At 41.5% G+C, this 12,160-nt stretch overlaps 1 protein-coding gene across 1 annotated transcript; it reads left to right on the forward strand.

Moving 5' to 3' along the window:
* Window positions 1-352: 352 nt before the first annotated feature.
* On the forward strand, window positions 353-11,582 carry TRAM1 (translocation associated membrane protein 1). The gene is made up of 11 exons (XM_065752972.1): window positions 353-558; window positions 2,243-2,306; window positions 2,903-3,024; window positions 3,227-3,343; window positions 3,769-3,827; window positions 4,186-4,270; window positions 6,043-6,113; window positions 6,203-6,307; window positions 6,769-6,912; window positions 7,809-7,969; window positions 10,367-11,582. Exons 1-11 carry the CDS (start codon window positions 436-438, stop codon window positions 10,438-10,440), a joined length of 1,125 nt encoding a protein of 374 aa, XP_065609044.1. The 5' UTR covers window positions 353-435; the 3' UTR covers window positions 10,441-11,582.
* Window positions 11,583-12,160: the final 578 nt, after the last annotated feature.

Here is a 12,160-nt window from a genome sequence, read left to right on the forward strand (position 1 = left end):
TTTTTTTTTTCCTGGGGGGCGGAAGGGGGAAGGGGATAACTGTTCCTGTGCTGGGACTCCTGCTTGTCTGGGTGCGTGTCGTTGCAGGCTCCGGGCTGGCAGGAGCGTGCTGTTAGCTCATATCCTGAGGCCGTGCCTGAGCAGTAACCCTAACAAACAGCGCCATGAGGCGGCCGGGCGGGCCGAGGACCCCTCCGGCCGGCAGGGGCGCTGGCGGGCGGCGGCGGGGGCTGCTCCCAGCGGCCGGGCAGCGGAGGAAGGGCCGCGCGGGGCCGCGGCGGGCGGGGCGGGGTGAAGCGGCGGCGGCGGCTGCCATTCCTCTGCTGCGCGGCCGCCTCCTTTCCACCCCCCCCACACCCCCCCCCGCCTCTTCCTGGCCGCGGCAAGAGCTGTGCTGGCAGCGGGGAGGCGGCGGCGCCCAGCTCCCGGCCCGCCATGGCGATCCGCAAGAAGAGCAACAAGAACCCGCCGGTGCTGAGCCACGAGTTCATCGTGCAGAACCACGCCGACATCGTCTCCTGCATGGCCATGATCTTCCTGCTGGGGCTCATGTTCGAGGTGAGGCGCCGGCTTCAACCCCCCCACCCCCTCCCCCCTTCCCTCCGCGGTGCCGCGATCGCGGCCGCACGGAGGAGCCCGGGCGGGCGCCGCGTCCCCGCTCTCCCGGGCCCGGCCCCTCCGGGAACGCCCTCTTCGGCGCGGAGACGCGCTGCCCGCCGCAGCCGTCCACGCGAGCGAGCGCCCGGCCGCCGCGAGGGGCCGAGGAGCGGGGATACGTGGCACTCGGCCGGGGGAGGGGTGTGCGGCGTGCGGCCGCGCTCGGACCGGGGGAGGCGGAGGGGGGCGGCGGGGAGGCGCGGCCCGGCCCTGCCCTCCCCTCCTCTGCCTCCCCGCGCTCTTTGTGTGCGCTGCCCTGCCGGCACTACGGCTCCCGTGAGGCCGCGCGGCGCCGCACAGCCCGCAGGGGTAAGGCGGCCCGCGGTGACGTGGACATAACGGCCGCAGCGCGGGGCGAGGAGCGCGCGTGGCCCCGTGGCCGCCGCCTGTCTGGGGCCGGCACGCAGCGCACAGTTTCCCCAACGAGCCCTCCCCAGCCCGGCCCCGAGCCGAGCCGTGTTCCCTAAGGAGGGATTGCCGAGGTGCGGTGCTGCCCTATCGCGGCGTGACACGTCCGCTTGTGCTGCCGGGCGGCACGGTTCTGCCGTAGAGGCCTGGCTGGGGGGTGTGTTTTCCCCACGCAGATGGCTTGCGGATGAGTTTTAGCCAGCCTTTGTGCTGCTCGGTTGTGGAGGCGCGCTGGGGTTTGAAAAACTCCCAACACATTAAAAAGAGAAGGTGGGACGCACCGAGAGCGCTGCTCTGTTTTTTTTTTTTACCACCAGAAGTTACACCAGACCTCACAGTATGGTTCTGTGGGGACTGAGGTTAAAGATACAGACTTAAACCCATCCCTTGTGTGTATGCTTATTGCTTATTTGCAACACTGCTGGTAACGTTGGGTGGCTTAGGTGTGCCAAAGTCTTTGTCTCCAGATTTTCACTTTAGCACAGTTGCTTTCTACCCAGGCGTAGAGGAACTGTGTCCCTCTGTTGTTACATGTGGTGAGGCTGAAAAGACTGTCAAGGTCTCTGAAACACTTTGGTATGGGTCTTGGAAATCACCTGCTGTGATTTGGCAGTGCTGGAAGGCTGCAGTATTGGTGCTGCCTTGCCCTTGCTCTGCTGAACAGTGTTAGCTGACTGAGCCTTGGCATGGCACATCAGGACTGACTGGTGACATGAGTCCTCTGGAGGTTCCTTCCCCAGATAGCAAGCCTTGGATGGCAGTAATAATCCAGTGGGTATCTTCAGGTAGCAGAATGTCTTTAACTTGAAAATTGTTATTGACAAACAAGAATTGCTGCTTTTGTTTTGTGTTCTTTTTTGTAAGCATCATCCCTCTGCCCAGACAAAGACTTCAGAACACACATTTTCTGCCTCTCTCATTCATTGTGATTTTTTTTTCTCGCTGTCCTTCATAAAGAGGAATTTTTGAGGGTATTTCTGTAAACAAATCTACAGAGATCATGCTGTCTTCTGCCTTCGGAAAGTCAGGAGAAGCTGCATGATGACTGGAGTTGGTTATTTTCTTGCAAGAGGCAAATGTGCTTGGGGAAGAATACTAAAACAGGGAGCAAGCATTTTCAGTTTAAAATAGTTCATATCAGTGTGACTGTACAGCACTTCTGTGTTTTCTTTTTCAGATTACAGCAAAAGCAGCTGTCATTTTCGTTACGCTTCAGTATAATGTTACCATTCCTGCCACAGGTATGTGCCTTGCAGGTGGTGGGTTAGTCGTAGGGTGGTATTCTCAGACACCGTAAGTGTGTCATATGCCCTAAACTGAGGGTTGGTTACTAAGCTTGAATAGACAGTAAAGAGTTTTCAAAAACTTCACATAAATTGTTTTCAGTAAAACTCTTTCAAAGAATTGCATTAGGGAAAACATTTCTGCTCTGGTGGGTTCATTCTCAATGCTGGAGCCCACTCTCACTGGTAAATAAGTTCACATTCTTGCTCTGGTTGTGCAAGTGATGATCTGTTCTACTCAGTGGGGGGGGGGTGATAGTTTAACATAATTTTATAGTTCCCTTTCAGTGCATTTGGCTAAGCTTCCTAAGTGCACTTAAGTTTCCATTTTTATATTACATCCTTCCAAAACCAAATTGAGTTTCTGATGCGATGGAGAAGATTACTGTAAATGGAGTCTAGTGACCTGGCTCAGGATGGTGGTTTAATTTGACTTATATTTGTTCAGCTGACAACAAATGACTTTTGCCTGAAAGGTTTCGCTTTAAGAAACAAACTTATCGGCAATAAAAATGTATCAGTGCCTAACAGTTAATTCTGTTTCTGTCTTCCAGAAGAACAATCTGCAGAAACAATCTCTCTCTACCACTATGGCATCAAGGACTTGGCTACAATTTTCTTTTATATGCTCGTAGCAATAATCATACACGCTATTATTCAGGAGTACGTGTTGGATGTAAGTACAAAATACTAATTCCTTTCATCGTGGTAATTGTCAGATTTTAATTAGACTTTGACTACGAAGTGAAAGGTAAACTTTTGCATTAAAGCCTTTAAAATGCTAAGATACATTAATCGGAACTTTCAGACGTTTTAATGTGGGAAACTGCTAATATTAAGTACAAGAACTTATAAATAACAGTGAACTTTCGTTTCAGAAAATTAACAGGAAAATGCACTTTTCCAAAACAAAGCATAGCAAGTTCAATGAGTCTGGACAACTTAGTGCGTTCTACCTTTTCTCCTGTGTTTGGGGCACAAGTATTCTCGTCTCTGTAAGTATGTTTCCTCTTGTGTTGTCTTACAAGACTCCAACTTAATAAGATCCATAAGTTTTCAGCTTATTCTGGTTATAGCTGATTTTAATATTAAAGCAGTTTACAAGGGAAGACTTGGATCTGTGGTGATGTTGAAATAACCTCCATCTCGGAGGGAATCTTTTCTTCAATGAGCCCTTGAATTGTTTTTGTGCCTGCTTTTTTTTTTTTTCCTTTTAGACTCATTCAGTTGTGTTTTGTTGTTTTGGTTTTGTAAATAGTGATGTATCAATCTGCAGCTGTTACTTGCTTGTGGCTGTGTCGGTATTGATATTTGCACACATTAGATGTATAAAAACACATGTTTTTATGTCTGTTTCTTATTTCTAACTAGGAAACAGCAGCACTGTGTGATTTCAGAACTTGTGCTTTTGTTTTTCTAGGAGAATTATATATCAGATCCAACCTCTCTGTGGAGGGACTACCCACACACTCTGATTCCGTAAGGCCTCTTCCTTAAAGGATGGTTCTTTGTGGGGGGAGAGGGGTGTTGGCCTTTTGAAGTCACATATGATTCGTTTAGAATAATTAGGCTAAAATTAAATGTTGAGGATTTTGTTTGTGTAGATGAAGCTTTATTCTCTGACAATCTGTAGTAATCTTCCTATAGGCTATTGTTTATAGAACAAAGCTGTAGCAAGTTTTATTACTTGATCTTTCCGAGTACAAAGCTGACTGGAAGCAAGGATCTCTGTTTTTCTGTAGACATGGTGATTAAATGTAGTCACTATAAAGTTTCTGAAACATTTTAAGTTTATTAAGAAAAAATAATATTCTTCAATTCTTGCTGTATTGTACAGGTTTCAAATGAAGTTTTTCTACATCTTACAGTTGTCATACTGGTTTCATGCTTTCCCAGAATTATACTTCCAGAAAACTAAAAAAGTAAGTTCAAAATGTAAATGGAAAGAATGCCAAGCAAAGCAGCTCAAGTAGTGGAATGATTCATCTCCGTAGGGACAGTGTGTTACCCCTTTATTATCTGTATACTAAAGCTTGTCCTTATTGGAATTTTGGTTGCTCAGATGTACGCGGGAGGAGGCAAATGTTTTGTTTTCAGTTAAACCTTGTATTTCTGAAGTAAAATCACTGTATATCTGTTGTGTAAATACAGCTCGCTAGCATATCTTGTCTACTGAAAGAACTTGAAGTTTCCTTTGGGCGAATGAATGGGGGATTTTTTTGTTTGTTTCAGAATCTTCTCTTGTTTCCTGTAATTCCTTGTCTGAATAATCTCATTGAAATACACAATTGCTTCAGGAATCACAGTACAGGTGTTGACTAGAAGTAATAGTGAACAATTTGCTAAATCCAAGCAACATTAAGTACTGGGATTTGTTGTAAATACCACTGTCTTCAACAGAGTTTCTTGTTACTATTGTAGTGAGTGTTTTAATGGCATCTTTGCCAAATGAGAGTTTTGTCTGTTGTGTTTTTCAGAATTTAAGTGTTAAAACGTTGAGTTTGCTGTAGATTTTTGTAGCAGTTTTTGCTTTTCTTGACCAACTTAAATAGTCTCCTTACGTGCTCTTTGCTCGGGCTGATTTTGCTTACAGTTTTAGACAGACCCTGCTGTCAGGGTTCTGCTTTATTCAGGAAAAGAGACGTGTGTTAGGTATGCACAGGTCTTTATTCTGGAGCCTAGAGCAGGCTTGGGAAAATAGTAATGAGGTTTGTTTTCATGCTGAGCGTGGGCAATATCAGCAGTGATGTTTTGCAGATACTTAAGCTGATGCTCCAATATTGCCACATTGGGGCAGTGATGCCTCTAGAATTTGAATTAATATCCAAAGATTGGTTGGTTCTGGTTTTTGTTTGTTTTAATGTGACTCAAAGCTGTCATAAGTGGCAGAAATGCTATATGCTTAATAGCAGTAATTTGTTTGGTCGTTTGGGCCTTTAGCTTTTAGGTTAAGTTTTAAGGAAGTGTTTCATTTATTTTGTCAGGTTTTGAGTTTACACCCCCTGTGTCACAGATTCACATCTCCTATCTTGGCTTCACTTACTTTTCATGAAGAAATTGGCTTCTTTTATTCAGGTCCAGTTGTCTCTTCTGTCATTTAAAAAGAGGGGAAAAAAAGGGAGTTCTTAACTGAGCTTTTTGTGTAGTGGTGGATAACTCCATCTGCTTTATTTCCATAGGCCTCGAGTCTGACAGTTTATATAAGCAGGCAGCACAGGCTATTTAAATGTTACCTTTGTTCTGAAGGTAAAGTGCAAAAGACTTGCTCTGGTAGTACTTCAAATCTGAGTGTTTGTAGTGAGCACACTCTACTTTCTCTGATATAACTAGTTTTTTGTTTTCTTTGGGATCTCTTAGAGTAGATTAACTATTTTACCTCCCTCTCTGTGTTGTTTGGTGCCACGGCTGTTTGATCTTGTGCTTTTGTCAGCTTTGAGTTGAGGTATTAGAGGTGTAGTGTAGATCTTAAAAGATCCCATTTCTAGGGGGTTTTCTTGTGTTCGTTTGGTTGAATTTACATATGTAATAACTGAAAGCCCCTTACCTGAAGACTAGGGAATCTTTAAGGAAGTAGTTGTTGAGTATGTTGTTCATATCATTCGGGAATGAATGCTATTACTGTGATATAGTGTATTTCAGTGAGACTTCTCATAGAACACTGTGTAATGTGTAATTATTTGTTTCTTATTTATAGGAGGATATCTTTCGCCAAATTGTCTACATTGGACTTTATCTCTTCCATATTGCTGGAGCCTATCTTTTGAAGTAAGTAATTTATAAAGTTTTACTGTCTATATTCACTGCCCTAAGCCTCTAACAAAACACTCAAATGTGTGTTCCATTTGTTTTAATAGTCTGACCCATCTCGGACTTGTTCTCCTGGTATTGCATTACTTCGTTGAATTTCTTTTCCACATATCTCGTCTTTTCTACTTCAGTGATGAAAGATACCAGAAAGGGTAAGTAGCCATCATCTTCTAGATTCACTTCATCTCAGTCTTGAAAGCCTTATGCATTTTAACTGAGCAGAAGCCAGAATTACTAGGAAGGTTGTCTCGTATTTCCTTAGAGACCGTTGTCCTCCAGACTAAAATAAAAACACCTATACAGTACTACTCACCTATACGGTAGATGTTACTAGCTGTATAAAATGAAGTTAAATCTCATACTACTTTTATTTAAAAAAACAATTGCAGGTACAGTTCTTGTAGAGAAGGCAACAGCCTTGGTTGCTAATGCAGTCAGTTCTAAACAAACTAACAGCACGCTCGTGGCAGGCACTTTCTGTTGAGCTGAAAAAAGTTTTCAGAACAAAGTTTTGGTTTGTGGGGAAAAAAAAAATTCTAGATGAGGCTTTTCTTAACTTTTTTCTTCTGTAACAACTGAGAATTCATATAGCACTTGTGGTCTTTCTTTACAGATTTTCACTGTGGGCAGTCCTTTTTGTTTTGGGAAGGCTTCTCACCTTGATTCTTTCAGTCCTCACTTTTGGCTTTGGTCTGGCAAGAGCAGAAAATCAGCAGCTGAATTTCAGCACTGGAAACTTTAATATCCTGGCTGTTAGGTACAGTAAACTTGGAACAACTCCTAAGCGTGAGCTGTAGGCCTGTGTTAATCTGTAACAGTGATGCGGGTGGCACTGAATGGTGAAGTGTTTTTGTGGACCTGATGAGATCAGTGGGTGTGGCTTTGGAAAAAAAAACCTGGTCAAGTACATTGAAGTGAAGGGAAGAAATTATAACCTAGTACAGAGAAGTCCATAACTGATTACACATTAAAGAAGTTAAATAAGATTGAAAGGAATATCCAGCTGTAGAGATGCCTTTCAAATGTCTTAGAATTATTAAATTGAGCTCTAAATAATTGCAGTGAGTTTACCTAGAAAGGCCAGGACCTCATATCCAGATCATCTTTGAATCTGATTGCAGGATTCTCGCCTCTTTCTCTGCCTTTATTATGACTCCTGTTGCTGCTGTCTGATGCAGAATGTTCAGCCAACCACTCAGCCTTTCTATGGATTAAATGCAGAAAAGGAATTTATTAAAACATTGCCAGTATCAGCATTGCCCTGCAGCCTTAATACACAGAGCTGGAAGTCCTGTGTTTGGGTGATAACTTGGGTGTAAGAGAAAGGAGAAAGCAGGAAAGAAATGTAATGCTCTTCAGTTTTGCTGGAAGTACGAAAACACAAATTTGCACATCTAGTTTTGTTCAGCTGTGTTAAGCCTGCTAACTCTTGCATCTGTGAGAAAATGGGCACTAGGAGGAGGAGGGGAAAATCAGTCAACAAAGCAACATCTTAGAGATGTCATCCAGAAAGAGCAACTCTGTTGCACTGGAGGAACCAAAGTAAAAAGGCAATTTCTGATACACAAAAAACCTGTATGGTGTGCTATTCTGCTTTCCTTTTTCCTTTGACCAACAAGACTGACTTACTGCTCAACTGTGTTCCTTTTTCAGAATCAGCGTGCTGGCCTCCATCTGCTTGGCTCAAGCATTTATGATGTGGAAATTCATTAATTTCCAGCTTCGGAGATGGAGAGAGCATTCTTCTTCTCAGCCTCAATCAGTGAAAAAGAAGTTCGTCACAGCTAAAGGAAAGACCTCCAGAAAAGAAAGAGGTTTGTATTTTCAAGTTTCCTGTTACACTGATGTCTCAAAAGCAACTTCAGATAGTAGAGAGCCTCAGGATAAAAATCGCTAAAGGATCTTCTGTTTTTCACTCTCAAATGAGTTGGTTCAGTTACAGAAACAGTACTGATGAGTTTATTTATTTGGGAAAAAAATGGACTTGATTGATCTATAAATGATGGCTTTGACTTTCTCTTGTAATTGATGAAATGGAAGAATCACTGTTTTAGTTAATACAGCGTTGCTTTTCATTGTGTCTGATTTTATTACTTGCACAAAATCTGTTGTGCTTATCTTGTGTTCAGATATAAAAAGGGAGCAGACAATTTTAGATGTTTTTGCAATCTCTTAAGTTTTTTTTTCTTGCAATGAATTTCAAGCATACTTTTCAGTGCCACTTAGTGAATAGTGAAGATCCAGTAAATAAGCTCACGTTGGGCTGTCTTTACTAAAAATAGTGTTTCAGTGCCTCTATTAAAGGCATAGGTAGCAACTGCTTACTACTTCTACCTTACATAAAAGTTTTTGGGAATGAATTGATCATTGTTGGTTTGTGTCAAACTCTTCTTATGGAAAGAGCATGGAAGGTGCTCACCTTCTGCCTTTTCCTCCAATGAAATGATGTCCTCCGTTTACATGAATAAATCTATTGTACAGTTGAGCTTCTATGCAGTTAAATCTTAGCTTGAATAATTTCTGCACTTGAAACTCAGTCACCTCAGGACCTTATTTCCACACGATCCTTTGCTACCAATTGCTTCTTGCCATCCTCTTCCACTTTTTTAATGCATGGTATTTTCTGTATGGAAACAGTTGTACTGCGAACTGAGATGTGTCAGAGGTATATCTATAATCTCAGAGTTTTTCTTCATACTAAAATCATGCTTTAGAGTGTTAGAGTGTTCCTGTACATCTTTTTGCTTGGTTTTGCTTAGCACTATTTGGTGGTTGCCCATTGCTGTTTATTTGGCTTTGTTGCCCATAGCTATCATGCACATGCTGCTTATTTCAACTGATGGACTTGAGACTTTGAGATTTATTTTTCTTTTTTTTAGGTCTTTTTTGGTGTTTGTTTTTTGGGGGGATCGTATGTGAGTGTGGCAGGCTGCATTTGGGAGCTGGGGCACAAAATGTCTTTCTTTTAGGCTGTGCCAAAAGCAAGCAGTAGTAACTGGAAAAAATCTGGTGGTGGATGTGAGATGCCCAAACTCTTGCTGATTTGTGTTCTTTCTTTTTACTTGTTGTGACTTATCTGTTAAGAGAGTATGATCTCACCTGGTTTGGATCTAGCTTACTGCTTGTAAGCTTTGTAAATCAAGAATTTTTTTGAGAGGAGCCCCAAGATCATCTGACACAAGCTTGAGATGGTGGTGTCATTTACAGCCAAATATTAAGTTAAAGAGACTTTGACAGATCCTACATGACTGATTGGGCCTGTCTCTCTGTCGTGCATGTTGCCGTTCAGAGTGATATGGCAAGTTAGTTGAGCAGAGATGCAAGCAGTAAAGCTGGCTATGCACTTCAGATCTGTTCTGTAAATTGGTTACCATCAGACAACAGCTGTGCTTCCATGGGCTGTGGTGATGTTAAATAAAGGGGACACTTCCATTCACAGTGGTATCACGTTTCTCTGTTTCACTCTGTTGAGGGCATGGTAGATCCATAGATGTTGGATCGTTGTTGAGAGCAAAAGTTTGCTGTGCGTAGGTACCACTCATTGACTATTTCATATTAAAACTCTTGAGCTGACCCAGAAGTGGGGTACAAGTAGAGAGCTGCAGATGGTATCAGGTGCTTGCCTTGTTCTATAAATGTCTTCTGCTTGAACTCCTGTACTTAGATTTTATCTAGTGCTTTACCTTTGTCCATCTTACTTATGTTAATATTTTCTTCAGAACATAAAGAACTGCTCTATTTATTTATTAAGTATACGATTAATTACCATTAGTTATTCTTCATTATAAAAAGCTTTTAAAAGTAAGTAAAGGAGTGCAAGTTTATTAGGCATTAAGAAACGAAATAAGAGAAAGAATGAAAACTTCTACTGGGGTGTACCGTCTGACTCTTAACATTTCCCAGGAATGCCTTACCTACAAGTTGAATACTTATCTTTTATCAGAGGACATCTGGCTAATGTTGATTTTCAACTTGCTGTATGTATAACACAAACATTTCAGTATTTGGCCACGTCAGGAAACTGCTTCAGTTATCTTAGTTGCAGTTGGTAAAAGCTTTGTTACGCTGTTGTGTTCTAAACGGTAATGATGAGATTTAACAGAAAAGATGCATCAGAAAAGAAGTTAATGACTGTTTAGGACCTAGTAAAAGGGAGTAACATAATGAAGTGTCTCATTCTACTTGATTTTTTTTTCTGCTGTTTTTTGTAGAAAATGGAATAAATGGGACAGTGACCTCAAATGGAGCAGACTCGCCTCGGAGCAGGAAGGATAAATCCTCGTAAAACTGGGTTTTATTAAGTTAATTGACAAATGTCCCCAAAGAATCTGCTTTTTACATGGATGGCCCTTCAGCACTAGAGATGTTATGGATTAAAGAAAATACAAATCATGTTTTTTGATTATTGCTATTGTTTTGTGAAACTTTTTTTAAAAGCCATTTTGACTAAGAGAAAAGGTTTATCTGTCTTCAAACAAACACTTGGGGGGTGGGGGACAAAATACTTTTTAAATAACATTGACACTTTTTTAAACACTTACTGTGATGAAATCACTTAATGAGGATAGCTGATGCAATGTATTATTTCTTTCCAGTTTTTGTAACCTTGGTGGTATATACTGTTTTCCAACTTCACTTTTTTCCTAGCTCTTCAAAACTTCAAATATATTACGGAATTGAAGTAAAAACGTAGTATGCATTTTCAGATACTCTGACTTTTAAGTTAATTACCTTGATTCAAATTCATGGCTCAAATTGGAACTCTAAGACCGTACCAGTAAACTTTTATTCTGTAGTCGTTAGCTACACAATGTCTGCTCTAAGAATTGCCCCATATCATTAAAACAAAACTGAACTGATTGGAAATGTTGCAGAGTCTTATTGCTTCTTGGCTAGGAATGTCTTACAAGGAACAAAGAAACCTTTCTGAGGTGTAGCTTTAGCACTTGAAAATTAGAAGGGAAAGGTGTATGTCATAGAGGTGATTTGAGTAGCACTGTTAACTCCTGTCTGTGCTTCTAAAGCGTACGTATCTTGGGCAGTTACTGTGCGTTGGACCTTCTTTCAAAACCTGTCTTTCTGACTTTACAGGGTGGAGATTCTTACAGTGTGTCATTTGTTTTAGGAGGGGAGGCCTCTAATGCTCCATAAGGAGGGAATTTGTTAGATAAATGGATCAAGTTTTGACAGACATTCCTTTATTCTGACCGCTTTGCTTTGTTTTGCCTCTGTTAGGAAATAGTTTGATTTCTCCTATATATATATTTTTATGAAGAAATATTTAAAAGCTACAACTTCTTGAAATTGGTATATTGTGTGTGCCCTTTGCTACAGCTGGAAGAATCTGGATTTAAGATTTTTTTCCATTATCTGTCTTTCATAATCGTATTAAATGTGAAGCCTTGTCCAGTTAATTTTTCCATTTAATATACAGTTAATGTTTTTCTCGTGTATCCTTTTGTAATGGGAATCATTCAACCTGGGAATGAGTTAAAGATTTTCATTCAGTCTTGAGAAGTTATTAAATCAGGCTTTCAGGTTAACCCAAGTGTTAGACTGCTTATGGGTTGGCTAGGAATAATTATAAGCAATCAAACTGATAAATAAACAGATTAATTAAACTTGTTACTACAGTTGAGTTTATACCCAACAACAAATCTGCATTCTGTATCTTGCACAGTTCGGTTGCTTACTGTACAGAATAAACATTTCTAGTACAAAATCTTGACTACATCTAACTATCCATTCTCCAATCACATAGTGCTGTTCAGAGTTATTACCGTGTGATTTGTTATATGTGCCAGGTAGTTCAAGTCACAGTTTGGAGTACTTGATTCCCAGCTCCTGAAGTGTACTTGACAGACTTGGACTTCATTAAGTTGAGAACTCTGGGGCAGCGTGCCCTTTAATCCACCCGGTCTACTTCAGTAGGACTGGTTATTTTTATGTACTGATCTGAAAAAAAGAGAAGTGATTTAACTGTGTGTCTGCCCAATCTGACCGTG

Source organism: Cyrtonyx montezumae, unplaced genomic scaffold (assembly GCF_038088225.1).
Source record: "Cyrtonyx montezumae isolate F1298 unplaced genomic scaffold, pur_monq_1.0 scaffold_8, whole genome shotgun sequence".
Taxonomy (NCBI): Eukaryota; Metazoa; Chordata; class Aves; order Galliformes; family Odontophoridae; genus Cyrtonyx; species Cyrtonyx montezumae.